Genomic DNA, 27,945 nt, shown 5'->3' with positions numbered 1-27,945 from the left:
GTGCAGCTAATGGTGGAGGGAGAAGGCTTTGTGCCAGAACTGCTGAGAATTGTGTAGTTCTTCACAGCTGGTTGGCCACCTCTGGCTTCTGCCCATCTTTTCGGGGGTTTCCCTGGGAGAGAGATGGGGTCTGTGGGCAAATCTAGACCTGCCAGTCCTGTGCCACTCAGCCTTGCCTTCCTGCTCAAGGCCTGCCTGCAGATGACTTGGCCATGCCTACTCTAAGCCTAATGGTCTTTGACGGGGCAGGGAGGGTGGTCCAGGCTCTCTCGATGCTGAGGAGAGAGCAGCTGTCCGTCCTTAGGCATCCTCTGAGTAAAAGGCGCAGAGAATGTCCTATCTCAACTTAACTCCAACTTCTTTAATTTCTGGCTGCACACATGCCCTCCAGGCATTAGGTCGGAAAGAGAGTGCTGACCCCATTTCTGGGCTGTTTCTGGAAGGGTGGGTGGTAGTTCTTTTCCCCAGGACCTGGGCAGGGGTGGTGATGGGGCTGAGAACCAATCCAGGGTCAAGCCCAGAGCTCTTCCTACCCTGTCCTGTTCTCTCCTCTCCCCTCTCCCCACCTCTACCCTCTTGACTCCTCTGCTTGGCAGTGGGCGCAAGAAGGAGGCCTGCTTGGCCAGAGAGAACTATTTTCCTTTCTGGTTTACCGTGGCCTCCGCACTGAGGATGCCCTCCCTCCCAAGCTGCCAGACACATGGGTAACCTCGCTGCCTCAGTTTCCTCATCTGGCCAGCGCAAGGCTTCCAGCCTAGGTGTTGGCAGCATTCCGAGCTGGTGATTTCTCCTTTCCCTTACTTTGGATGGCATATGAGGACAGGCGCAGAACGTTCCAGCCCCACCCCCTCCCTCAGTGGATTTTTGATTCATGAACATTCTCACTGTACTTCCCCTTGGCCCAGCCCCGTGCCAAGCTTAGTGACGCCAGGATGAGTAAAACCCAGGCTTCCACTTGGGCCAAGAAGGGAGTTAGACGCATAAACAACCAATAGGAAATACACAGACTTTCCAAGACCCTTGGCATCTGCTCCTTTGAGTATCCTGGACTGTCCCTTTTTTGTAGAAAGAAACTGGCGTTCCTCTTCTTTTTCCATGCCTACCTCCTTTCACTTTCATTTTCTGCGGGCACTGCCCCAGCTCACAGCCCTGGATTCTGTGACTGTCGCAGAAGGGACCCTGCTGAGAGATTTTCTCTGCCGCATGGGGACACTCCCAGGGCCTGAAGCTCCGTGAGATCGCTTCCCCACAGATTCCCAGGACCCAGAGTCTGAAGGCTGAGCCCAGAGCAAGCCATCGACAGAGGTGACGGCACATAGTGTGTGGTGGAAAGGAGTGGGGGGGTGGTGAGGGCCTGGGCATTTGGGGAGGGGGCAGTGGACTGGGGTCAGTGCACCCATAAGCTTTGAAACGTCTTAGTTTGTACCATGAGTTTCGCTTCACCTGGGTTGGCATCTTTATAGCAATGTTCTGGGTCTGTCCCTGGCGGTAGCAGTGGGTTACCTACATGGGCCTGGGCTTGGGCCCCTGTGGGGAACCCAAATATAAGGGAATTAAAGACATACCTTCTGGAGTTGCACTGCTTGGGTTCAAATCCTAGCTCTACCTCATCTACCTTGTACCCTTGTACAAGCCTCAGTTGTACTCAGGCCTCTCTGTGCCTTAGTTTCTTCACCTGTATAATGAGGCTGATCCTAGTACCCACTTCAGAGTGGTTGGGAGGGTTAATAAAAGCACTTAGAATAGTGCTTGGCACATTGTATGCATTTAATAAATGTTAGCCATTGTTGAAAAGAGAGCTGCGGTAGCCTGAATCCAACCAGCATGTTAGGGCCCTCTCATATGGCCTCAAAGAGAATTGATTCCCTGATCCCTTGGGAGACATTGCTCCTAATATTAAGTCAAGCCTTTTAAAACTTCTTAAAGCAGGGATGAAGCATGGATGTGGGAGCCACGGGCCTTGATTTAACTCCTGGCTGCTTCAAACCCTCTGTGGGACCTCGAGCCAGTTTCTTGCCTTCTCTGGGCCTCAGTTTGTACATCCATACAATGGGGAGCTTGCATTGGTAATGTCTGAGGGTAGAACTGTGGCCGTCTTGGTCTCAGGGTGGGGCTGACTTGCTCTCTCCACTGCCGCCCGCCTGCTTCCTGAGAAGTCCTGCACTGGACCTCATTCTCCTCCCCAGATTGTGAAATGTACACGCAGGACGCCTTCCAGGCACAGAGGAGCCAGCTGGTGGAGCTGCTGGTCTCGGGGTCCCTGGAGGGCTTTGAGAGCGTTCTGGACTGGCTGCTTTCCTGGGAAGTCCTCTCCTGGGAGGACTACGAGGGGCTCAGCCTTTTGGGCCAGCCTGTCTCCCACTTGGCCAGGCGCCTCCTGGACACTGTCTGGAATAAGGGTGCTTGGGGCTGTGAACTACTCACTGCGGCTGTGCAGGAGACCCAGGCTGACAGACAGCCCCCCGAGCTTCCCGGCTGCTGGGAGCCCCACTCACCCCACCCAGCCCGTGACCTGCAGAGTCACCGGCCAGCCATCGTCAGGAGACTCTACGGCCACGTGGAGGGCGTGCTGGACCTGACACAGGCGCGGGGTTTCATCAGCCAGTACGAATGTGATGAAATCAGGCGGCCCATCTTCACGTCATCCCAGCGGGTAAGGCTCTTCCCTCTTGGCTCATCAGAATTCAAAGGAAAAGCGTGCTTAGTTACCGAAACTGGTTTGTGAAGTCAGCCCTGTGGGGAGACATGGGTCGTGGTGCTTCCCCTTTAAGGGTAGCCAAGCAGGTGAAAGTTGCTCTGGAGTTTTGGTATCATGCCACTTCTGATGAGAGGCAGTGTTATATGGTGGCGAGCATCTTGGATTCTGGAGTCAGGACGATGCAGGCTCAAGGCCTGTGACTTTAGGCTTCTCTATGGAAACTCACCATCCTTCATCTCTCCTGTCTCAGATTCCTCATCTGGGGAACACAGATGGGAGAATTCAATGAGGTGAGCTACGTAACTCTTAGAACGGTGTCTAGCACGTAGTAAGCACTCATTAACATTACCGTTGGCTACTGTCAATTCTGTTATCAGTGATATTCTGTACTTGTACGCTTTTAATGCTGTCTGCTTTAAATTAACAGCTCAACAGATGATAAAAATTCATTAAATTAAATCTGTGTTTAATAATGAATATAGCATTCTATGTACTAATATAGTATAAATGCCCACATAGGATTTCTAATATGAAATTGCATTAGATCATAGGCATTTGGAGTTAGGATAACTGCCTCTGAATGTGACATTCCACAAGAACAGAAGAGTGTCTTTTGGGTATTTTTGAAACTCTTTGTTTTATTTTCCCCCAAATAGTGAACCTCAGGCCTCCCGTGATGCAGACGGAACAGTCATTAACACCTCACTTTATGGAGTGGGAAATTTGGGTCCCAGAAAAGTGGTTTGAAAAAGCTCACAGTAGTTCATGAGAGGGCCAGTGCTGGACACAGTGCTTTGACTAATTCATTCATCATTAATTTATTCATCCAGAATCTATTTTGCTGCCTACTACGTGCCAGGCTCCGTCTTAAAGCTTATTGTGCTGAGAGCCTTATACATAGTAGGCACTCAAGAAATACTTGTTGAAGAAATAATGAATTATTGAATGAATGAATGAATGAATTGGAATTACATTGCAGTGTTAGGATGGGCTGGGTTGGGGGACTTTCTAGTTACTGTTTTTGTCTATTTTTTTAAAATATGTATTTGGTGTCCACGTGAGTTTAGGTAAGCCTGGTTGAGACTGATGGAATAAGTCTGTTCAAGGCTGTTTTAAAGTATTTATAGTATTTATGTTCAAGTATTTATAGAGCAGACATGTTCTGGTCCTCTCTCACTAGTGCACCTGAAACCTACAATTGTACCCTGAGCACTAGCTCCTTGAGCCTGGCCTTGGAGGGATTGTAGAGACTCAATGAAATCACCTCTCATCCAAGTGATTTACATCTTTCAGAATTGTTTTTCCTATCCTTTGTAGGGTTATGGCTCTTTTTTTCCCTCTATTTTCAGTTATTCACTTTCAGTGGGTCCTGAGAGGGAACCAGATTGGATGTGTATTCAACTGTTCATTTCACTACCCGATACTGTATTGACTTCTTTAAACGCATCTTGTTTATGGATGTTTTTCTGGCCTTTTATTGTGGTGGAAGAGAGATGCCCATGGTATTGTCGTAATCAGTAGAAACCTTCCCACACTTCTCCATCCGCCTTTCTGGAAAAATAATGACTTTTGCTTTCCCCACAGGCAAGAAGGCTCCTCGATCTTGCCACAGTGAAGGCGAATGGGTTGGCTGCCTTCCTTCTACAATGTGTTCAGGAATTACCTGTCCCGTTGGCCCTGCCTTTTGAAGGTATATATGTGTTCTTCTCAGTTCATCAGAAAGGGAAAGAAAGACTTTCAGATTCATGCTTAAGAGCAAAAACTCCAGCACGAGACTTGTCAGAATCCCACTTACTGGCTGTGCAAACCCCCCTAAGACTCAGTTTCCTCATTTTAAGGGTAACATCACCACTGTCTCACTGGGCTGTTGGGAGGATTAACAGGATTAATGTGTGTAGTATTAGGGCTTGCTTTTATTTCTTCCTGCACTGCAGAGGGATCACGGGAGCTACCTTGTCCTGAGAGCTAATACATATGTTCCTTACTAGCCATACTCTTGTATTGGAAAGATGTGGATACACTTTTTTTTTTAAATTATTTATTTATTTATTTATTTATTTTATTTATGGCTGTGTTGGCTCTTCGTTTCTGTGCGAGGGCTTTCTCTAGTTGTGGCAAGCGGGGACCACTCTTCATCGCAGTGCGCGGGCCTCTCACTGTCGCGGCCTCTCTTGTTGCGAAGCACAGGCTCCAGACGCGCAGGCTCAGTAATTGTGGCTCACGGGCCCAGCTGCTCCGCGGCATGTGGGATCTTCCCAGACCAGGGCTCGAACCCGCGTCCCCTGCATTGGCAGGCAGATTCTCAACCACTGCGCCACCAGGGAAGCCCCGTGGATACACTTTTTAATGGCTGGTATCTCTTGATCTCTGCAGTTTAGCTACTCATCATGAGAAACTCAGGAGCCAAATGGATTTAGATAATGCGATATCTCTCATTTCACATGGTCACCGACCCAGTTCAGGAATGGGAGAGGCTTGGATGGCATAGCTTGAACATCCTAGGCATCCTGCCAGGTGCTTTATTTACGAGGTCTGTCCTTGGCAACAAACTTGAGAAGTAGGTATTGTTTTTTCCAGTTTACAGATGTGGAAACTGGGACAGGGAGATTGAGTGACAAGGTAGGGGAGGATGGATCTGGTTTTAGACCATCTGCACCTACACTTCCTCTTTTCCTGGGAGAAGAGCTTGTCGGTTGCAAAGAGAGGACGCAAGCCTGGTGTGTCTCATTCCCCACATCACCGTCAGGAAAGCTCATCAGCACCCAGGGTCCCTGAACGGTGCATGGTGCTGACAGATGGATTTATCACCCTGGGCCCTGCCCTCTGGGCAGTGAGCATGCTTGTGGGAAGGATGTCGGAAGCCTGTGCTTGGAGCCTGGGTGTGCACCCCCTCACCTGAGAACAGAACACAGACGTCGGTTTGTGACAGGGGATGCTGCCCGAGCATGGTACCTGGCTTGACCCTTGGTTAATGTTTAATGTTGATATCATCAAGCACAGCTGGCTCTCCATGCATTGTAACACCGTGCCATGGTGCCAGATTCCCCAGGGTGACGATTCCAAAAGTGATGATTGACATGTGTTTGTTTTTAAAATGAGAGATTTTTTTTTTTTCCTGGAGAATTTTGATGGCAGCTGGAAAACCTGCATGGGAAATCAGGGTATTGAGAAAATATACATATTTTACGGTCTCCGTTCAGTGCTCCTAGTTTATCCAGATGGCATTAAGAGCAATGACAGGGACTTCCCTGGTGGTCCAGTGGTTAAGACTCCACGCTCCCAATGCAGGGGACCTGGGTTTGATCCCTGGTCAGGGAACTAGATGTTGCGTGCCGCAACTAAGAGCCTGCACGCTGCAACTAAAAGATCCCACATGCTGCAACTAAAGATCCCGCATGTGGCAACGAAGATCCCGCGTGCCGCAGCTAAGACCTGGCACAGCCAAACAAACAAGTAAGTAAGTAAGTAAATAAATAAATATTAAAAAAAAAAAAGCAGTGACAGTCATCAGCTTTGGGAACAGAACAGGAAGCACAATCACAGGACATGTCCCTTTGGACGACCATAAATACAGCTTCAGTGAGCTCAGAGCGCTCTGTGAGGATTACCTGTTAGTCTTTGAGCTGAGAACAAATGGGTCAGTACCTGGTTGGGGGCAGTGAGGCTGTGATGCTCTGAGGTCCCACCGCCCTGGGGTTCTGGACCATCATTTCCTATAAAAAGAACTAACCCCTGACACAGGGAGTGGTTTGCTCATGCTGGTATTAGGATGGTAAAGGAAAGACAGCAGCCCTGTGGACACATCCTAGACATGAGAATTTTTATGGCAGAGGGTTGTATGAAGAGGATGGGGAAGTGGATATTGATCAGGGAATCTTGTCCAAGTCCTTGACCTGGGCACCCCAGTGACCCTGCCACCATCCAGTGCTGGGTCCACCCACGTAATCCAGGATAATCTTCCCATCTCAAGGTCTTTAGTTTAAGCACATCTGTCTAGTCCCTTTTGCAAGTAAGTTAACATTCACAGACCCTGAGGATTAGGATGTGGGCACCTCGGAGGGGCCACTGTTGTGCCTATCACACCCAATAATAATAATGATAATCAACACCATTTTGTGAGAGTTAACCGTATGTCAGCATTCTTCTGAACTCTATTTTATCTCATTTCTTTCTAAAACGATCCTTCAAGGTGCGAATTGTCTCCAATTTTAGAGATAAGAATACTGAGGCCAGAAAGGATGAGAGGTTTGCCCAAGCTGATGGTGGACCCAGATTTCTTTCTTTTTTTTTTTTTAAGATTTATTTATTTATTTTTGGCTGCATCGGGTCTTAGTTGCGGCACGCGGGACCTTCGTTGAGGCATGCCAGATCTTTTGTTGCGGCACATGGCCTTCTCTCTAGTTGTGGCGTGCGGGCTTTCTCTCTCTAGTTGTAGTGCGCAGGTTCCAGAGTGCGTGGGCTCTGTAGTTTGCCACACCCAGGCTCTCTGGTTGAGGTGCGCGAGCTCAGTAGTTGTGGCGCGGGCTTAGTTGCCCCGCCGCATGTGCAATCTTAGTTCCCTGACCAGGGATCGAACCCACGTTCCCCGCATTGGAAGGCAGATTCTTTACCACTGGACCACCAGGGAAGTCCCTGGCCCCAGATTTCAAACTTAGGTGTATCTGACTTCAGAAACCGGGCTCCTAAGCCCTTAAACCTTCTGTTTCCCTTTAGAAAGAACAACTGAGGCTGAGTGGTGAGGGGACTTGTCTGCAGCTCCTGAACCAATATGGTGGGACAGGCCTCAGAATGTGGGTCTTCTGACCCCAACCTGGTGCTCCTTCTAATCTTCTACAGCTCTTTCCAATGTCAGTAATAACAATGGTGCTAGGCAATGTCTTTTGACCACTTTGTGTGGGACACTGAACAAAGAACTGCCATGCATTGTCTTCATTGGGCCATGGTTTCTTACATGGGTCCCTCTCCATGTAAGGTAGGAACCACTGCTTCTCCCATTTCACAGGGGAGAAAACTGAGTCTTCGGAAGGTTACGTGACCAACCTCAAAGTCCATAGCTTGTGAGTGGAGACCCAGGATGAGCACCGCCCATGTGTCACATCCCATTCCCCCAGGCAGCCCACCCTCTGGTCAGGTCCCATCTTCACCATCGTGCCACCGCATTTGTTTCTTCTTCTGTCTTCCAGATGCCGCCTGTAAGAGGTACATGTCCAAGCTGAGGACCACAGTACTGGCTCAGTCTCGCTTCCTGAGCACCTACGATGGGACAGAGAACCTTTGCCTGGAGGAAATATATACAGAGAATGCTCTAGAGATCCGGATGGAGGCGGACATGGCTGGACCTCTGCAGCAGAGCCCCGCCACCCTGGGCCTGGAGGAGCTTTTCAGCACCCGCGGCCACCTCAACGAAGACGCGGACACTGTGCTGGTGGTGGGCGAGGCGGGCAGCGGCAAGAGCACGCTTCTGCAGCAACTGCACCTGCTCTGGGCTTCAGGGAGGGCCTTCCAGGAATTTATCTTTGTCTTCCCATTCAGCTGCCGACAGCTGCAGTGCCTGGCGAAACCGCTGTCGGTGTGGACACTGCTCTTTGAACACTGCTGTTGGCCCGACCTTGGCCAGCAGGACGTCTTCCAGGTCCTCCTCAACCACCCCGAGCGCATCCTCTTAACCTTCGATGGCTTTGACGAGTTCAAGTTCAGGTTCATGGATCGAGAACGTCACTGCTGTCCGACCGCCCCCACGTCTGTCCAGAGTCTGCTCTTCAACCTTCTGCAGGGCAACCTGCTAAAGAATGCCCGCAAGGTGTTGACCAGCCGTCCGGACGCGGTGTCGGCGAGCCTCAGGAAGCACGTGCGCACGGAGCTCAGCCTCAAGGGCTTCTCGGAAGAGGGCATCGAACTGTACCTGAGGAGGCGCCATCGCGAGCCTGGGGTGGCCGACCGCCTCATCCGCCTGCTCAGAGCCACCTCGGCCCTGCACAGTCTGTGCCACCTGCCCGTCTTCTCCTGGATGGTGTCCAAATGCCACCAGGAACTGTTGCTGCAGGGCGGGGGGTCCCCGAAGACCACCACAGATATGTACCTCCTGATCCTGCAGCATTTTCTGCTGCATGCCTCCCCGCCGGACTCAGCGGCCCATGGTCTGGGAGCTGGCCTGCTTCGGGGCAGGTTCCCCACCCTCCTGCGCCTCGGCCGCCTGGCTCTGTGGGGCCTGGGCACGTGCTGCTACGTGTTTTCCACCAAGCAGCTGCAGGCAGCACACGTCGACAGTGAGGACGTTTCTCTTGGCTTCCTGGTGCATGCCAAGAGGGTCGTGCCTGGGAGCACAGCCCCCCTGGAATTCCTGCACATCACTTTCCAGTGCTTCTTTGCTGCGTTCTACCTCGCTCTCAGTGCCGACACGCCGCCATCCTCGCTCAGACACCTCTTCAACGGTCACGGGCCTGGCTGCTCGCCGCTGGCCAGGGTGCTGCCCAAACTGTGCGTGCGGGGTTCCGGGTGCAAAGAAGGCAGCGTGGCCGTGTTGCTGCAGGGGGCCGAGCTGCACAACCTCCAGATCACAGCGGCCTTCCTGGCGGGGCTGTTGTCCCAGGAGCGCCGGGGCCTGCTGGCCGAGTGCCAGGTGTCTGAGAAGGCCCTGCTCTGCCGCCAGGCCTGCACCCGGCGGTGTCTGGCCCGCAGCCTCCGCAAGCACTTTCGCTCCATCCCACCAGCCGTGCCGGGCGAGGCCAAGAGCATGCATGCCATGCCCAGCTTCATCTGGCTCGTCCGGAGCCTGTATGAGATGCAGGAGGAGCGGCTGGCGCGGGAGGCTGTGCGTAGGCTGGACGTCGGGCATCTCAAGCTGACATTCTGCAGCGTGGGACCGGCCGAGTGTGCTGCCCTGGCCTTTGTGCTGCGGCACCTCCGGCAGCCTGTGGCCCTGCAGCTGGACCACAACTCTGTGGGCGACATCGGCGTGGAGCAGCTGCTGCCTTGCCTCGGCGTCTGCAAGGCTCTGTAGTGAGTGTTGCTGGGCGATGCTGGCTGGGCACGGGGGGAATGCCACCATCGGGGTGCAGGTAGGGGAGCCCCGTGCTGGGAACCAGCAGTCCAGGCCCAGCCCCAGGCCCTGCCACCCTTTTGGTGCAACCCCAGCCGAGTCCCCTCCCCAGTCTGGGCCTTAGTTTCGACTTATAATAGTGATAGCCATAATTCATGAAATGGTCCATGTGCCAGGCACTGTGTTACGCTCTTCCCAGAGATATCTCCTTTAATCCCCACGACCACCCTGGGCTGTAGGCAGGGACATTATTTTCCCCATTATCCTCAATTAGAGGCTCCGAGAAACGAGGGGACTTGTCCAGGGTCACATAGGAGATGGCAGAGCTAGGATTCACAAATCACATCTTTCTGGTTACCAGTCTCTGCTCTCCACAAGCAACCTGTGTATGGACGGGCTTCAAAGGCACCATGGCAACCTTTAAATCACAGGCAAAGTTGGGTGTAATATGTGTTTGTATTAGGAACCACCTCCAAATCAAAGGTGACTTGCACCCCATGAGAGATTTTATTTTATTTTTTAAAATTTATTTATTTATTTATTTTTAATGGACATATAGTTGATTTACATAGTGTATCAGTTTCAGGTGTACAGCAAAGTGATTCAGTTATACATATATATGTCTATATCTATATATATTTTCTATTCTTTTCCATTGTAGATTGTTACAAGATATTGAATATAGTTCCCTGTGGTATACAGTAAATCCTTGTTGTTTATCTATTTTATATATGGTAGGCTACATCTGTTAATCCCACAGTCCCATGAGAGTCTTTAAAATCCCAATGAGATGGAAATTTCGAGACCCAAGAGATAGAAAGTGGCCACAGAGTTTCACCTGCTTTTTTATTCCTTATGTAGTGCAGAGATTTTGGCCTGGCCCTTACTCTCAGCCCCTGTCTAAAGGTGTGAGCTTTCCCACGTTTCTGCCCCAGCCCCCGTGGGCCTCTCTTCACATCTTGGGCCAGATGAGGGCAGAGGGTGTGCCCAGGTCAGGTGGCCAGCATGCTGCAGGCTCCCCAACTTCCCTTCCAGCCTTGAAAGGTGATTCCTGCTCCCTGCTTTAAACCACTGAGAAAGCAGAAGTTATAGCTTTAACTTGAAATTGACTCACAGCCTCTCCAGGGCTTTTGGTCTACCCCAGGGGATCTTAGATTGACCCTGAGCAAAGAAAAAAACCTCTCCTTGACTTTATTAGGGTGACCTACTTTCTCTGGGCCAAAGCAGCGAGATTTTTTTTCTGCATGGAGCCAAACACATGGATATCTACTATAAACTGTGTGGTGACCTTTGTTATCAGGACCGTGGTCATAGATTTATAAATATAATGCAATAATAATGTAATATATAACATATCATAGAGAGTTAATATGTATATGATACATAGTTAATGTATGTGATAAACACGTATATATAGGGAGGAAGCTGATTTGGATGATTTGAGGAGCGTTTAATAAAGGGACAGCTTACAGAAGCTTGGGCAGGAGTTAGGAAGAGCAGGTAGAGACGGTGCAGGGTCCTGGGGCCGGTGACAGTGGGGATGGGGTAGGGACAGGGCTGTTGACCTCCTTAGACCTGAAGGGGTGGGGGTGGGAGGAGTGGCTCTTGGCTGAGAAGAGCATGCGGAGAGGTCTGTCTGAAAGGACCCAGGCTGCAGCAGCCTGGAAAGACGAGAGCTGGGGGTAAACCCTGGCCTTCCTCTCCTCCCCACTCTCGCCTTAACCCACAGGGAGCCGGAGCAGGTTGTCTACGATGTAGTCCACGGGAATCAGCTCCCCACCGAGAGCCAGGCGGAGAAGGGGGAGAGTGGATCTGGCCGGGTAGACGGAGGATGGCAACACAATACCCTAGTTCCCCAGGAAGGAGGAATCATGATATATGCATTCAGGAATTTCGAGACCTGTCTGTGGGAGCTGTTCTCCTGATAGAAATATGAATGTGTGTTTTTCTGGATAGTGGACCTCCAGAGTAGTTCTCCAAAGGGTCCTTGAACCCCAAGGGGTCCAGAACCTCTGATCTGGATAATCCTCATAGATGGATCCCTAGATTGAGTGGCTCCCCTTCTCCTGGGCTGGGAAGGCCCACGTGACCGCCACAGTGTGTGGAAGGGCTGGTTGGAGGCTGGGGCCCTGCCTCGATTTTCAGAGAAAGACCAGGATGGTCTGGTTCTAACGCTCAGACTGGAGTGTGCAAAGGGACTTGTGGAAATGCAGATTCTTGGGCCTGTTCCCAGTGGTTTCCATTCTGTAGGTCTGAGGTGGGGGCCCCAGAATGTAGGTTTTTAACCCAGTGATTCTGCTACAAGCGGTTCAGAGGCCACACTGTGAAGACTGCTGCTCTGTGGGAACCAGCTTGATTTTCCATTAACAGTGAAAGTCCCTGACCAAGTTCCTCCGAGCTTTACCCTACATACACTTGGGTATTGAAACCGTCATTGCTACGGGGGAGGGGCAGAAACCATGAGGTTGCTGCGTGGGCATTTCCTGTGTGTGAGAGAGACAGAGACAGACAGAGACAGATAGTGAATGAGGGAGCGGGGCAGAGGGACAGAGGGAAAGAGACAAAGACAGGGAGGGCAGGAGGGAAGTGGGGAAGGGAGGGAAGGGGGGAAGAGAGAGAAAGGAAAAGAGAGAGAGAGGTTTCTCTCCCACAGTACCAAGCTGCATCTCTCCCACTTGAAGCTGTTTCCATGCCAACCGAAACCCTCAGGCTTCAAGAAGCCCCATACACAAAGTGCCCCAATGCGTGTAGGTTTCTTTAGACCCTGATTCTGACTCTAGGGTGATGGCTTTCGAAGTTTTTTGACTCTAACCCACAGTGAGAGAGGGTGTGAGCAGGCACACGGGCGTGTCAAACTGAGATTTCACAAAATGACCTATTAACCACGATACACTCTGCTCTCTTTTTCCTTTCTCTTCTTTTTCCAATTTAAAAATGCTGCTCCAAACCTTCTGAGTTGATTTTGTGATGCACCAATGCATGAATCTGACGTTAGAGCCCAGAGCAGGCCAGAAGGGAGAGGCTGTACAACGGCATCGTTTAGAGTGGGCTTTGGAGCCAGAAAACCTAGGCCGCCATCCTTTAGGTGCTGTGCAACCTTAGTGAAGTCGCTTCACTTGCTGGGCCTCAGTTTCCTTCTCTCTGGTGAACATCATAATAGTACCTACTTCATTAAAGATTAAAGAAGAAAAGAAAATAAACAGAAACAAAAAAAAGATTAAAGAAGATTAAATATTGTTACTATTGGGAAGTGCTCCATACGTGCGAGCGATCATATTACAGGTAGCTTTTACTATGTGCCAGGTGCGCACAGGGCTTTATGTGCGCTATCTCTTTAAATCCTCACCAGAGCCCAGTGAGGTCGGCATTACCATCCTTCCTTTTCTACAGATAAAGGGACCAGTAAATAGCTAGTAAGTGGCTGCCAGGATCAGAACTTCCTTTGAGGGACTCCAGAGAGCCTGAGGTGTTAACCTTTAAGTCAGGGCCTCCCAAGTTGGCCTGAAGATGCAGAATCATGGGCACAGTTATTAAAATACACAGATCCCTGAGCCCCTCCCCACACTTGCAGACTCACCAGCTCCAGGGGAGGGGCCCGGGAGTCTGTATTTATATGTATTTATTTTATTGATTTTTTATTTTTGGCTGCCTTGGGTCTTTGTTGCAACTAGAGAAAGCGCAGGCTTTCTCTAGTTGCAGCAAGCGGGGGCTACTCTTCCTTGCGGTGCGCGGGCTTCTCACTGGGGTGGCTTCTCTTGTTGCAGAGCATGGGCTCTAGAGCGCAGGCTCAGTGGTTGTGGTACACGGGCTTAGTTGCTCCACGGCGTGTGGGATCTTAGTTCCCTGACCAGGGATTGAACCCGTGTCCCCTGCATTAGCAGGTGGATTCTTAACCAGTGTGCCACCAGGGAAGTCCCGAGAGTGTGTATTTTAGGGTCACTTTCAGATGATCTTGTGATCAGGTGAGTTCTGGGAACGCTGCCCCCAGAAGAGTGTCAGAAGGGACCTGTCAGGCGGGGGCTGGCTTGCAGGGGTGTTGACATTGGGTACTGGTTTCCAAAGTTTGGGCCGCTCTTGTCTAACTGGTCATCTACCTGCTCACCTGGACAGTGGTAACCACCGCAGCCCCCAGGGGTGGTCTGCCTAGCTCCCACTGCACCCTTCCCATGCATCTGCTCCTTTCCACCTCGGAACCTTCACGATGCTCATTTCCCTTTTACAGAGCTGGAAAAAGTGCCTTAGCTTAGGTAGTGCCTTTCTGAGGATTCCAGGGTTCTTTAGCGTGGGCTCTGGGTCCCCACTTCCGAAGCTCCCCACCCTACAGAGTGAGTGATGTCAGCACCCTGGCCAGGCATGAGGGAGTCTCCACTTTTCTGGGGTGCTCTTTCCTTGCAGCGTTTCCCAGAAGCACAGATGCTGGCACTTCTGGCTTGAGCAAAGGTCTCTTTTGGGGTTTTGTTCATTTTTTCCCCTCTCTCATCGGTTCTGTTTTCAAATTTATTTATTTTGTCTTTTTTATAGCTTGCGAGATAACAACGTCTCAGACCGAGGCATCTGCAAGCTCACTGAACATGCCCTTCGCTGTGAGCGGCTGCAGAAGTTAGCGTAAGTCAGGCTGGGCCGTGGACGTTTGGCCCCGTGTCCCCAGCCTCACTCCAGGCCATGCCGCCTGGGCAACAGCTGTGAGCAAGGGACAGGCTGGGACAGGGACGTTTGCGTGGCTGGAGGGCACAGGGGACTCCTGTCCTGAGGGACCCGGCTACCTGGGCTTTGGGTGGCCGCTGTCCACTGTGCCTCATCTCATCTCCATGTCTCTTCTCTCTCGGAACGTTCCAGTCTTTTCAACAACAAATTGACCGACGGCTGTGCGCACTCCATGGCCAAGCTCCTTGCATGCAAGCAGAATTTCTTGGCTTTGAGGTGAGCCTGGGGCTTCCCTACCCCCGGAGACAGTGTCTCGTCCCCACAACTGAATCAGTTTGGTCTGGTCTCGGCTCATAATGGGCGCGTGATCTCCTCGCTGAATACAGGGGCAGTGTCTCGTTGTGAGCAGGGTTTCACTAATGCTGTGACCTCCCCTGCAAACTCTGGACCAACTCTGCTGAGGCTTCCTGCCCTTTGACCTTTATCTCCCAGGACTGAAGAGGGTTTCCAGGACCTTTTTCTTCCCTGTGTCTAAGAGTGTCACCAGCTCTCTGGGGTGCCCGAGTTCCCTGATGTACATTGAGCACGTGCTTGGCAGGAGGCGGAATGCAGCCGTCACTTGTCACCACAGCGAGGCATCCAGTTGCCAAAAAGTTCTCAGAAGGTCCTTCTACTGCCTGGGGGGGTCCAGTCTGGGAAGTCTGCGTTTCTGCTGCTCCCAACCCTCTCGGCCTCAACTGGAGTCTCTCTCCCATCTGACACTGTTGTGTGGCCCCTCCAGCTAGTCCTTGGGTTGGCCTGGCTTCTCTTTCTCTCTGGGATATTCTTGCCTCCTGGATTTATGAGGCAGTAAAAGAAGACAAAGTGAGGAGTTGCCTCCATCCTTTCCTTCTACCTGCTGGGCTGGGTTTAGGGATAGGAGCTGCCATTTTGAAACTGTTGACTCAGTCTCAGGCAGGGCTGCTGAGGCCAACACCAAAGGTGTCATTCTGTACCAGGGACTCTCTTTTGCTGCCACCACCTCCTCCCCCCAACTCTGGAACCCGAGAGCAGCTGTGGCCAGAGCTGGGCTGGCCCAACCTCCAGGGAGGGCTGTAGGGTAGCAGTAAGGTGCTGCACCCAGAACTTGAGACCTGTGTTTTTGGTCAATATAGCATCATAGTTGAGAGCACAGGGCTCTGGAGCCAGACCAACCAAGGTTTGCATCCAGCATCCCGGAGATTTGAATCCTCATTAGCTGTGTGACCTTGGGTCAGCCCACTATCTCTGTGTCTCTGTTTTCCCTTCTATAAAATGGAGATAATGGTTATAGCTACCTCATAGGTTGTTGTGGTGATTAAGCGAGTTAACATACATCAAAGGCTGGCACGATATAGTGAGTGCTTTCTATAGGGAGCTTAGTGCCTGAAAGATGGTGGGTAAGTCACGTAAGTTCTCAGCACGTTTATTCTGTTCGTCCAGTCCTCCCAGGAGGGATTAGATGTGCAACACATTTATTGGGAAAAATGCCTATGAGGGAAAATTGGGGAAGGAAGCTGGGGGAGGCTGGGAGAGTTGGCCGACTGCAGTGCAGGTCTGACCCTGAGTGAGGGAGAGAGGGAAGGAAGGAGGGGTGGGAGGAAGCATCTTAGACCCCAGTGCAGATCGGGGAGAGGACAGAAGGTTGTTGGGGAGTCCTCCAGCCAGTGTGCCCAGCAGAGGAGTCTCGGGTCTCCCAGTCCTTGGCTGGGAGCAGCCCGTCGGAAACAGGCCTTGGTGCAGAGGGGACGTCGGACTTCTCAGCACGGCAGCTGGGGCCCTTGGTTACCCAGGAAGCTCAGAGGTCTGAGGGCCTGCCACACCCCTTCCGGAGGAGAATAATAATACCTGCCCTACAGGATTGTTGTCGGCCAGAGTGGCTTAAAGTGTATGAAAGTTCTTTGAAAGATGAAACTGTATTATTATTCCAGGAAGCCTCGAGCTGTGGGTGAGAGTTCTGGGCACCTCCCTGAAACTCTCTGAGGTGCCTAGATTTTGCTGAAACCCCCTCCTCGACCCCTGCCCGAAGGCATAGCAGGATCCCTGTCTTTCTTTCAGCCACCTGGGCCTGCCCCAGGCCCTTTCCAAACAGGCAGAGGCTACCCGGCAGCCACAGTGAATCTGGGAAGGCTGCAGGGGGGAGGCGGGCTCTAGCGAGGAGAGAGTGGAACAGTGAGTCACCCTTGCTCCCTGGGGGAAGCCTCCTTCCCCGAAGGCTGCCTGTTGTGGTTCCTGCGCAAACCTGTCCCCTTGCTTTGCAAAACAGGCCCTTCCACTCCTTTCCCTTTGCTGGTGGAAAATGAAGTCCGCAGGAGCCTTGACGGAGCTCCCCCGGCGTGAACAGCACACACTGCGTCTGCCCAGCTGGAACCGGAGGGCTGGTTCCTGCATCCTGCAGAGAAGTCCTCAAAGCTGTCTCCCCTGTTTCTCTGTCCAGGCTGCACTTCCCCCGCCAGACCCCGGTCCCGGGGCGCTAACGGTGCTCCCATCCTGCTCTCTTTCTCAGCCTCCTCTGTCTTTTCCTTCCAGGCTGGGGAACAACCACATCACGGCCGCGGGAGCCGAGGTGCTGGCCCAGGGGCTCAGAGCCAACACCTCCCTGCAGTTCCTGGGGTAGGTGGGATTCTGGGGAGGAGGGGCTTGTGGGGATTCAGGGGCAGGCGAAGCCAACTCTTCAGCCAAAAGGCCCCAGAGGCCGCCCAGGCTGCAGTGGGGAGGGCGAGGCAGGGAGAGCGTGGGTGGCCCTCAGCTGCCTCTGCCTTGCCTGGCGCTCAATAAACAGGAAGTTCAGGACGTCAGGGTTGGGGGAGGGCAGAGCCCATGAGCGGTGGCAGGAAGTCCTCGAGGGTGCTAGGGCTGTGCTTCTCACCTTTGTCTATAGGTTGGAACCACTTGGGAGCTCCTGAAGAATGCCTCTGCCTGCCCCAGACCAATTAAATGAAATATCCAGATACAAGGTCCAGGAATCAGTAATTTAAAAAAGCTCCCCAGGTGATGCACAGCCTAGGGTGAGAGCCAAGGAAAGAGAAGGAAGTGGGGAAGTTTGGACACTGGACCCAGGATGGGAGGGGCTGCACCAAGTCCTGCAGGGCCCTTGCCACCTGTAGGGTCATGCCAGGCCTGCCAGGGAGGGGAGAGGGGTCAGACGCAGGCGGGGAGGGCAGTCCTGCAGACCTCAGGGCCCCTGAGTGGGGCTTCCTCTGTTTGCTGGGCAGAACGATACCTTCCAGTGTTGTACCTGTACAGTCCCCTGCAGCCCCTCTCCTGTCCTGTCTTCCCCTGGTGTAAACTAGAATCCATTTGATAAGAACTGGGGGCTTTAGAACCCAAGACTGTAGGAAGAGAGAATGACCTTAGGGCCGGGTGTTCCAACCCATTTTATAGGCAGGCAAGTTGCCCTCCGGCTCGGTTTGAGCCCTGAGTGGGACCGCGTTGCTGGAGACATCAGCACCTTTTCCAGGATGCATTAGTAGCAGGACAGAGTCTAGGAAAGGGTGGCCATGGCCCCACCGAGTTCCTTCCTGCTTGAGATCACATCTTGCACATCGGGGGGGGTGTTTATCTTTCAACACGTTATTTATTAAGGCACCTGTCTGGGCCTGGCCCTGTGCTAAAATCCCAAACACTATCATATGATACAAACTGTTCTGTAGCTTGCATTTTGTTTTTCTTAACAGTATATTATAGGCATTTTTTTCATATCACATGATCTCATTTTTTAAAGAATAGCTGCTTAGTATTCTGGTGGATGTCGTGATGTGTTTAGCTGGTTGCATGTCGATGCACACTTTAGGTTGTTTGCAGGGTTTTTGCTATTACAGTGTCACATCCCCGGAGCACAGAGCAGTGCTGGCACAGGGCCAGAGCTCAATAACTATTCACCTAATGAGTGAAAGTGCAGTGAGCATCTCAGGGCCACTGTCTCTGCTCACGTGGGCACCTACAGGTCCAGCCTAACTTCCCACACGTAAAATGGCCAGGTCCCAAGGTATGAGCTGGGCTCTGCCTTTGAAAAGGGGTGTGTCCAAATTAGTGTGGGTCTGAGGAGTATGAGCCAATAGGTGAAGGAGTTAGTTGCCGTGAAGGGCCCGGGGACGTGAAGCAGGAGCAAGAGATGAAGAGCTGGCTTGTGGAAGAACAGTTAGCCTTGTTCTGGGGGGTCCCAGAGGTAGTTAGAGACTCATGGGTGGCGGTTAGCACCAGCACGTCTGACCTAATGTCAGGAAAAATATCACAACCATGAATTGGCATTGAGAATGAGTTCCTCGTCCCTGAGGGTGTACATTGGGTGGGCCTCTAACTATTTTGTAAGTCTGATTTAAAGAAGCTAAAAAACCTGAGTGAAGGTTGGCCATCCCTCCAAAAAATGGAGGCAAGTTCACTTTGCTGGGACCTAGGAGTCCCCCTGAGGCCTTTCTGGGATTGGGTGGTCCTGCCCCTCTGATTGGGGCCACAGAGAGGAAAGGCACATGTCTAGAACACATGGCAGCTTCTCACTGACACTGTCTGTTGACTCTGTTGTACTTTTCAGGTTCTGGGGCAACAAGGTGGGTGACAGAGGAGCCCAGGCCTTGGCTGAAGCCTTGGGTGATCACCAGAGCTTGAGGTGGCTCAGGTATGCCTCAGTGTTTGTCCTGAAATTGTCATGGGGGAGCCAACAGGAGGAGGGAGGAGCTTGGGCCAGTTCTGAAGATCTTTGAACTTCATTTTTAGCCCCTTATATTAGATAATTGGATGAGAAAGAAAAACCACTGGATTTGGAGTCAGGACACTTGAGTCTTTCTGGGTGACTTTGGGTCACTTCTCCTCTCAGGGGTCTTGATTCCCTATCTGTACACTGAAGGTCTTGGGCTAGATCAGATACACTTTAACTCAAGGGCCAACTCCAATCTGTTAGTGGGGGCTGCCCAGTACACTATGTTGGGAAGGATTCTAAAGCTGCTTCTGGGCTTAATGAAAAAGAGCGCTGTAATCAATTAGTGATGTCTGACACGGAGCAGACTAGGACATGGGGCAATGTGTGCCATGCATTTTGCACTTCATGGGTTATCTTATCTCTGAGGTCCCTCCCTGCTCTGACACATTTTTCTTCCTTGATTACATCCAGCCTGGTGGGGAACAACATTGGCAGTGTGGGCGCTCAAGCCTTAGCATTGATGTTGGAAAAGAACGTGGCCCTGGAAGAACTCTGGTGAGTTTAGGGGATTCATTGCTCTAGAGAGGCAGACGTCAGCCTTTCTTCATTCTCTGGCCTCATCTGTGGAAGCCATTGTGTGTGTAAGACAAAGATGGATGACTGAATGATTGGGTGATTGTGTTTGTCTTTGTCCTGGGTGACTTGAAGCTTATAGAGCCTGGCATATAGGTGCTAATTCTTTTCATTTAATTATATTGATTGGTTTGTTGGTTTGTTTACTGCCTCCCTGGGGCATAATGGTTAAGAGAACAGACTCTGGAATCCAGCCAGCTGACCTTCAAGGCCTGCTGTGATCTTAAGCAAGTTAAGTAACAATCTCTGAATCTTAGGTTTCTTACCTGTAAAATGAGAGTATGGATGCTTTCCACTGTAAAACAATTTTGTAAGAATTAAATGAGGTAATGCTTGTGAGGAGTTTAGTACAGTGTCTGGAGTGTGTGTAAGCACTCCATGAATGTGAAGTTGTAGTAGTGACAGTATTTCTATTACTCTTGCTGCTGCTCCAATGACTGCTGTTTTGTCATTTCGAGGTGAATGTGAGTGCCTAAGAACACTGGATATTAAAGTCAGGGTCATGTGCAAGGTGGAGTAGAGTTTGGGGGAAGTTAAAAGATGAACCATGAATCATATTTATCCTGATTCCAAGCTTTCCATCCTTTAGCTGCCACTTGTCTAGCCTTCTTCTGACATATTCTGGGCAGTTCCAAATTATATCAGGGAGATAAAATGCGGAATGTTTGATTTTTCTGGGAAGCATAAAGGCACTGAAACCTATGAGCATGGCCACAAAATGAATATTGCCAATGGGCCTTGGCAGGGCCCACTAACAGGGCCCAGGGCTCACTAGCTCTGCCATTGTACCATTGAGTATATCCTGATTGGGTTCTACAGCTTGGAATTTCTTGTTAGAGGAGTGCCTCACTGTGAGTGTATCGGTTATGACTGCGTTAGGCTGCAAGTGATGGAATGCCTTTATTTACAGTGGCTTAAACCTGTAAAGGATTGATGTTTTCATGTACATGCAGTTTGGAGGTAGGCAGCATAGGGCTGGTATGGCAGCTACATGAGGCCAGCAGGGGTCTGGACTCTGTCTCTCTAATCCTTCACATCCTTAGTGTGTGGTTTCACCCTCATGGTTGGTTTCCTCATGGTCACAAGGTGGCTGCCGCAGCACCCATAGCACTCCTTCTGTATTCCAGGTTCAGTCTCTATATTCCAGGAAGGGCAAAAGGCTGGGTCTCTCCCCATTAAAGTACATTCCCAGAGGTCCCATCTGTCAATTTCTCCTTATGTGTTGATGGCCATGTGGATGTCACTTGGCCAACCCTCGCTGCAGTGGAGAGTGGGAAATATAGTTTTTCCACCAAGCACGTGGCTGCTCCAAATGACATTAGCCTTCCATTAATGAGAAAGAAAGGGAAAATGGGTACTGAGTCACTGGGACATGAGGGAACTTCTTATGTGAAGGAGCCCTGGGGCAAATTCTCTCCCAGAGATGTCCCAGGAATTGAGAACCCTCATACCCTGCTTGACCTGTTCTTACTTTACTGGTAAATGTGGGTTTTCAGATGTTGGATATTCTTAATCGGAGGGGGGGGGCACATGCATTCATTTTTATTGGCGTCATCTTCCATAATAAACATTACCATATCAACTGGGTTTTCTCCCTTGTTCTTGCCAGCCTGGAGGAGAACCACGTCCAGGATGAAGGTGTGTGCTGTCTCGCGAAAGGACTTGAGAAAAACTCAAGTTTGAAAGTCCTGAAGTAAGGAACCTGTAAGCAGGAGCTAGGACAGTAATGACTGGCCTTGGGAGGGGGTGTTTCTGAAGCAGAGATCCGGGAGGCTTCCCAGCCCGGCTAACTCACAGGAGGTGGCCCGGTAGAAAACTGCTGGTTTTTCTGTGTTCCCCCAATCCCAGGCAGGGATTCCAGTGTACATTGTGTACTTGGGAGGTAGTCCCCGCGAACACTGGCGAGAGGGTAGTGAAATGAGGCCGGGGAGGAACACTAACCAAAAAAAGGGTGTGTTATCAAGCCGGTTATCACTGGGGACCTCTGGGGTACAATCCTGTGGGCGCGAGGCAGTGGGGGTATTTATCCACCAGCTGCTGTCCTTCACATATTGAAGTGTGCTCGTGGGGATATTTGTTTTCTGGCACACCTGGCTTGCCCCGAACATGGCCGAGCATGCTCCTGGGGTCAGCAGAAAGGCCTCAGGCAGAGAATGGGGGTCTTCCCGGCAAGCAGCCCTCAGAGGTAGAGGTGAGAGCTGAGGGAATATGGGCGGGTTGCCCACAGCATCTGCTATGGTGGCCTACAGGCCGGGCCCTTCCCCGCCTCCAGGGGTCCTCTCTGACTCAGGCAGGAGAATTCCGATGGTCATCCCCAGTGGTTCCTCTTGGTGTGTTACGCAGGCAGGCATGCTTGCTTTTACTCATGTGTGCGTTCATCCATTTGTGTATTGATGCAAGAAATGTTTCTGGAGCACCCAGTCCGTGCCAGGCTCTGTTTGAGGCACTGAGGATAGAGTGGTAAAAAGGCCCCTGCTCACATAGCTCTTAAATTTGAATAGGAGAGACGGATGATGAACAAGTAAACAAATGAGACCATTTCTGTTAGTAATAAGTGCTCTCAAGAGAATTCCAGAGAGAGATGACAGGGAGTGACTGGAGAGGGTAGGGGAGTTGCTGCTGGGTAAGGCCTCTCTAAGAAGGTGACATCTGAGGTGAAACCTGAATAACAAGAAGGTTCCCGCCATGCTGCGGTCTTAGGGACGTGCATTCCAGGTGGGCAGAACAGCAAGTGCAAAGGCCCTGTGGCAGAAACGAGTTTGGTGGTTTTGAGAACAGAAGGAGGGCCTGTGAGCTTGGACTGTAGTGGATGGTGGAGTGGGAGGAGCTAGCCACAGCAGCCTCAGAGCCCTGGGAAAGATTCGGGAGTTTATTCTAAGGACGTTGAGAAGCCTTCGGAGGGTTTTAATGAGGGCAGTCATGTGATCTGATTTATATCATCCAAAGATCGTGCTTATTGCTTTGTGCAGAACAGGTGGAAGGAGGGTAAGATGGAAGCAGGGAGACCAGCCAGGAGGCCCTTGCACCCTTCCAGGCGAGAGATGGAAAGTGGATCAGGCTGAGGGCAGTGGAGGAAGCTGGTGAAAGGGGATGGGAGCTCGTGGAGGTCCTGCGGGTCCAGAGCTGGAGGGCTGGGCAGCGGTGGTGCTGCCGGGGAAGTGATCGGGGGACCACTAGAGGTGCACTCGGTGGTCAGGGACCCACGCCACAAGGAGAGGGATGGCGGGTATGAGCAGGAGCCAGTGGTCACCACAGGCTTGTGGAACGGTGCTCTCTGAGGCTGACACCACACCAGCCATGGTGCCAAAGGTCTCATTTCCCAGGGATGTCAGCGCACCAGCAGATGGCTCTTTTTGCTAGAGGAGACTGGCCTCTGCCCTGGCAAGCGTGGCCCGGGGAAGACACTCACCTTCCGAGACCAGCAGACAGCTGCAGCTGGGAGAACGTCTGCTTTGCTGCCAACCCGCCATCCACTCTGGCAACACTTGTTGTGTTGCTTCACAGGGGCTAGGAAGTTGCCAAATGTTTGGGGAAAACACTTCCACTCGTCACACGGGTGAAGCTCGGGCTCAGAGGCCCTGGTGAAGCTTGGGTTTGTCCGCGCTGGGATCCCAGGCTTTGCACACAGGGCGGCTCTTGGCAATACCTGGTTTATTATCAACCATGTGTGGATGAGGCGCATTTGTCCTCCCTCATTGTCACAGGCTTACCCCACTCGAACCCCACAGATGCCAGGCAATGGGAGCAGCCGATGTCCCACGCTGCTCTGTCGACAGTCTTATAATTCAGCACCACTGAACTGTATCCTCCTCCACTGTTTCCCCATAAAAATCGAGCTTCTCACATATCTTAAAAAAGAAAAGCAAAGCTTACACCCTTCTTCTTCCAGACGTGGTCTGTGCCAAGCCTTGGTTAAGATTGCAGGCTCTGGAGCCTGACAGCTGGGGTTTGGGCCCCAACTCCACCGTTACCAGCCGTTCCTGCTTGGATTTGTGCCTCAGTTGCCTCAAGTATAAATGGGGTAAAAACTGAACGCTCCGCATAGGGTTCTGAGCGTGAGCCCAGGTGATGTAGGTTATGAAGTGGCACATAGTAAGAGCTCTAAAAATATTGGCTGCTCTTATTTTTAGCACTGCTTTAGGGTCAGCTTCTCAGAAGTTCCTGAAATTGTTGAGGGGGAAGCCAGGTAGTGGAGATTATCTAGAAGGCCAGCTGTGAGCAAAAGAACAGTGTGGGGACCACTTGGCTCTCCCCCTGCTGTCCCTGACTGTATGCCATCTTCCCTCCCCATTTCCAACCTCATATTTTCTTTAGCCTGTGTCCTTGTGCCCCCAAGGCCCTTAAATGACAATATTACTGTTCATCGATTATTTTCTATCAGTTAAGTACAGTGCCCAGTGCTTTAGAATATGCCATTCTTTGTTTAATTCTTGGACTCCATGAGGTGGGTACTCTTCTAGGTCCTTTTTACAGATGAGGAAATTGGGACTCATTTGCTTGAGCTCAAAAAGGGAGTAGTGTTAAGGTGGATTTGAACCCAGGAAGTCTGGCACTAAAATGCACATTCTTAACCACCATGCTCCTTCCTAAGGGAGCAGCTACTTAATACCCATCTGGTGAATGGAGGAGAGAGGAGTGCATTTCACTTTGGGCATTGAGCCTTTGCGGATGAGCTCATCGGGAATCTCAGGCAGGAGAGGGACATGCTGAGGGGGCAGGTGGGCTGCAGGAGGCTGGCCGGCTCCCAAAGCTTCCTTTAATTAAACAGGCTCAAGTAGAGAAGCAAGCATCCTCAAAGCTCACCATTCCATCTTCCTCTCCAGGCTGTCTAACAACCGCATCACCTCCCTTGGGGCAGAAGCCCTCCTGCAGACCCTGGAAAAGAATGACACCATCCTGGAAGTCTGGTAAGGCCCCTGGGCAGGCCTCTTTAACCTCCCTCAGTTTTCCAATCTATAAATTGGGGTGAAGGGAGAGAGAAACTTGAGAATTTCTAAGATCCCTTATGACCCTGACATTTAGTCCCATTCTACATGTGATGGATCTGGTTCCCTGGGAAAGATGTCTTCATGTTTCTAAGCTGGGACCAACTCTCTCACTTTTAAATCGTGAGCATTTATTCAAGAATGTCTCTGTTCTAGGCAATCGTGTGGGATTTGGGGTGTGGTTGAAGAGGGAAACAGAGAAAAGAACTCAGCTCCTGCCTTCCCTGGGTATTACATCTGCCTTCACAGGTCAAAGCTGTTAAATTAGACCCTCTGCAGTTCTGGGCGGCTGTTACACAGGATGGGAACTGTTGGCCGGTGTTTCCAAGTCTTTATATGTAACGAAAAGCCTTGTTCCTTTATGTATTTGAAAAGAGCAGTGCATCACAACTTCAAAGATTTCTCCTTCTTCTTTCCAGGGATCTATTTATCACTCAGATTATAGGTAGAAAGATTTCCCCTGATTTAACATGTTATGAGTGAATGACACTATATATGTTTCAGGCACTGGGCTAGAAACCAATATTTTAAAATGAGGACATTCCCTATAAAAATCTATCTTTCAGGGGTTTCTCAAAAAAGCTGGTCACTCTGGAACCCCATTTAGAATGCCAGTAATTAAGGAGAGTAGAGGACAGGCTGACCCCACTCAGCTGGGCAAACCGGCTCAGGCTGACCCTAAACCCCACTACGCCGACTGGCTTGGACCAGGCCCCTTTGGCTGCTGTATATTACATGCCTCATCCCTGAAAGCTCGTGAACCCTGCTTTACATATGCAGATTTGTCCCTCCCTCAAAAAGCACATCAAGGCAGTAGCAACTGTAGCTATCAAATGATGAAGTTAAAAATAAAGACTTGTAAAAATCTGTCCTGTGATGGAGAGATTTTTCCTTTCTGTGCGATTGTGTAATCCCTGTAGCCTGTGAGGTCCTCGGGTCCTGGGTAGAGCGTGGGCTTTATATTTTTCTTAAACCATTGCACAGTTCTGAGAAATGTCACATTCTGTGTCCAGGGGGAGCAAGCTAGCATCAGGTTGATATTTTAAGGGCTCTGATGTTATTGGCAGAGCTTGGGAGGACATTGGGACTTGCTCATTGCATTCTTGACAGATTCTGCTGTTGCCTTAAAAAGAATGGCCAGCCTTGGGAGTCAGGGCTGGCTGGGCCCAGTGTGGACTCTGCAGAGCCATGGAGGCTTGTTAAATCGTGCACAGTGATTCATGAGCCATCCTGGCTGACAGAAGGTAAAACCTGCATAGACCTCTCTCCCAGGAGAGCTGCAGCTGGGCCGGAGGGCCAGGCCATCCAGGCATGGGTTCATAAAGCGGCAGCTTCCCGGTTGAAACCACTGCTCTGGTCCTGTTCTTACTCACACCTCTCTTTGCTTTATCCCCTTCAGGCTCCGAGGAAACACTTTCTCTCCGGAGGAAACTGAGAAGCTCAGCCACAGGGACACCAGACTCTTGCTTTGATGTCTCTAGGTCAACGTTCATCTCGGTTTGTTTGGGAGCAGGTCGTGGGTTTGCATCCCAGAAACGGGATGACATCTGACAGCAGTCCACTCAGATGGCACCTGGTCCTGCCCAGGGCCAACCCGATAGGTCACCTTTGTTCTGGCAGAGGAAGGCGCATCAGGGCCCTGCAGAGCAGACTTTTCCCAAAGCCTATTTTTGCTGTCAAGTTCTTCCCAAGATTCAGTCCTGGGATGTAGAAGAGGGGCAGCCCCCCTCTGTATGATGGGGCTGGTCTCTGGCCAACCTGACACAGGTCAGTGGAACCACGGATGCCACTGCGTGCTTATTGGTGCAGAGAGCTCCACGTGAGGAGGGGTATTCAGGACGCAACTTTCTGCTGTGTCTCAACTCATGGTCACCCATTAGGTTGTTCTCTACGTCTGGTTCCTCCACTCATCCTGGACCCCTGTACATGACACTTCCTCTGTGGTTGAGGATTCAGAATACTGGCGTTCTCAGCTTTGCTCCTTCCGTTACACCCCAGCCCTCCTCCCGCCCTCCCATCCCCTTCAACACCCCACACATCCTGGATGGGAAGGGCTTTAATTTACCCTGCTCTCCTTCTGGTACTTAAAGACATTTTTGAAAGGGGACACATGACAGCCATGTGTTCCTCAAGACATTCTAGATTTTCAAGAAAAATATGACCACACTACAGCTGGTATCACATCTGGACCTTTATTTCCAGTGAAATCAATTACTCTTCAGTTAAACCTTTGGAAACCACTCCCCATCCAAATGCAGCTTTTTAAAATTAATCTGGGCCAGAATTTTGAACAGCCCCACTCTGATGCCTGTGAACTGAACTCTGGCAGCAGACTTCCAAAATATATTCATAAGAGATGGTTCAGTTTTATTTGTGCCAGAATGCTTTAGGATATAAAGTTATGGATCAAAAGTTTACAGGGCAAAATCAAAGGCCCCTCCTTATAAAGCAAATGTTTTTTCTGAATTTTTCAAAATGATGCATGTTGAAGCTTTTCTAAACTGTCAGGTGCTGTGCAAGTGTTATTATTTTAAACACTGTTATCTGTGAAAAACTGGTTAATATTTATAAACCACTTTGTTTTTTTCTCCCAAGTTTATGTTTTTATAAAAAAATAGGGCCGTGAATTTTGTGCCGCACATAATCACAGAGGAGAAAACTATTGAGTCACCGAAGCTATCTTTGTTGAGACCAAACATTTAAAAATATTCCTGAACATTGTCAAATATTAAAGCACAATTTCTACTTGAAGGGGGGAAACATGATGTTTCCACCAGATAGTTGATTGCTTAAGGCACAAGCAATTTTTAGAAACAGGCTTGCAATCAAAACACATTTGGCTTTGGTTTAGAAAAGTCTAATCCAGCATGAACTTTAGGCTGTGGCAAATGTGAGAAATGCAAGAAGGACCCCTGGGCCTCCCTCCATTCTCTCCAAGTGGCTCCGGGAGTCTCTAACAGGAGAAGATTTGGGAACAGTTCTCCTCGGCAAGCAGCCTCCTGAGTGGGCCTTGGCGAAATAATTCTTAGCTGCATTTAATTAACAAGGACTCAGGTGGTTGCTCATCAAGGTGAAATCTGCTTCCTTGAATGGTTTCGTGTGTGTCTGGTTGGTTAAATGTTGTGGCATCTCCCTGGGCCCTTGCCCAGGGAGAGCATGTGTGTGGGTTCTCTTTGTTTGTTTGTTTTAGTTTATTTTATTGATGTATAGTTGATTTACAATGTTGTGTTAATTTCTGCTATACAGCAAAACGATTCAGTTACACATACCTGTACATATTCTTTTGCACTAT

The 27,945-nt window shown here is 50.6% G+C and overlaps 1 protein-coding gene across 3 annotated transcripts; it reads left to right on the top strand.

The window, feature by feature from the left end:
- The first annotated feature begins 1,046 nt into the window (after positions 1-1,046).
- On the top strand, positions 1,047-27,179 carry NOD2 (nucleotide binding oligomerization domain containing 2). 3 transcript variants are annotated; one of them, XM_007167610.2, is made up of 12 exons: positions 1,047-1,305; positions 2,187-2,653; positions 4,283-4,388; positions 7,882-9,697; positions 14,259-14,342; positions 14,574-14,657; positions 16,929-17,012; positions 18,931-19,014; positions 19,507-19,590; positions 21,278-21,361; positions 24,492-24,575; positions 26,053-27,179. In XM_007167610.2, exons 2-12 carry the CDS (start codon positions 2,195-2,197, stop codon positions 26,123-26,125), a joined length of 3,042 nt encoding a protein of 1,013 aa, XP_007167672.1. In that variant the 5' UTR covers positions 1,047-1,305; positions 2,187-2,194; the 3' UTR covers positions 26,126-27,179. The 3 variants fall into 3 exon arrangements, with proteins under 3 accessions (XP_007167672.1, XP_057390353.1, XP_007167671.1); XM_057534370.1 differs by lacking the exon at positions 26,053-27,179 and having other exon boundaries at positions 21,278-21,372; positions 24,492-24,561; XM_007167609.2 differs by lacking the exons at positions 16,929-17,012; positions 18,931-19,014; positions 19,507-19,590; ... (1 more) ...; positions 24,492-24,575; positions 26,053-27,179 and adding an exon at positions 16,666-16,733.
- Positions 27,180-27,945: the final 766 nt, after the last annotated feature.

The sequence above is a fragment of the Balaenoptera acutorostrata genome, chromosome 19 (genome assembly GCF_949987535.1).
Source record: "Balaenoptera acutorostrata chromosome 19, mBalAcu1.1, whole genome shotgun sequence".
NCBI classification, from domain to species: domain Eukaryota; kingdom Metazoa; phylum Chordata; class Mammalia; order Artiodactyla; family Balaenopteridae; genus Balaenoptera; species Balaenoptera acutorostrata.
This window is presented reverse-complemented; position numbering and strand designations above follow the sequence as displayed.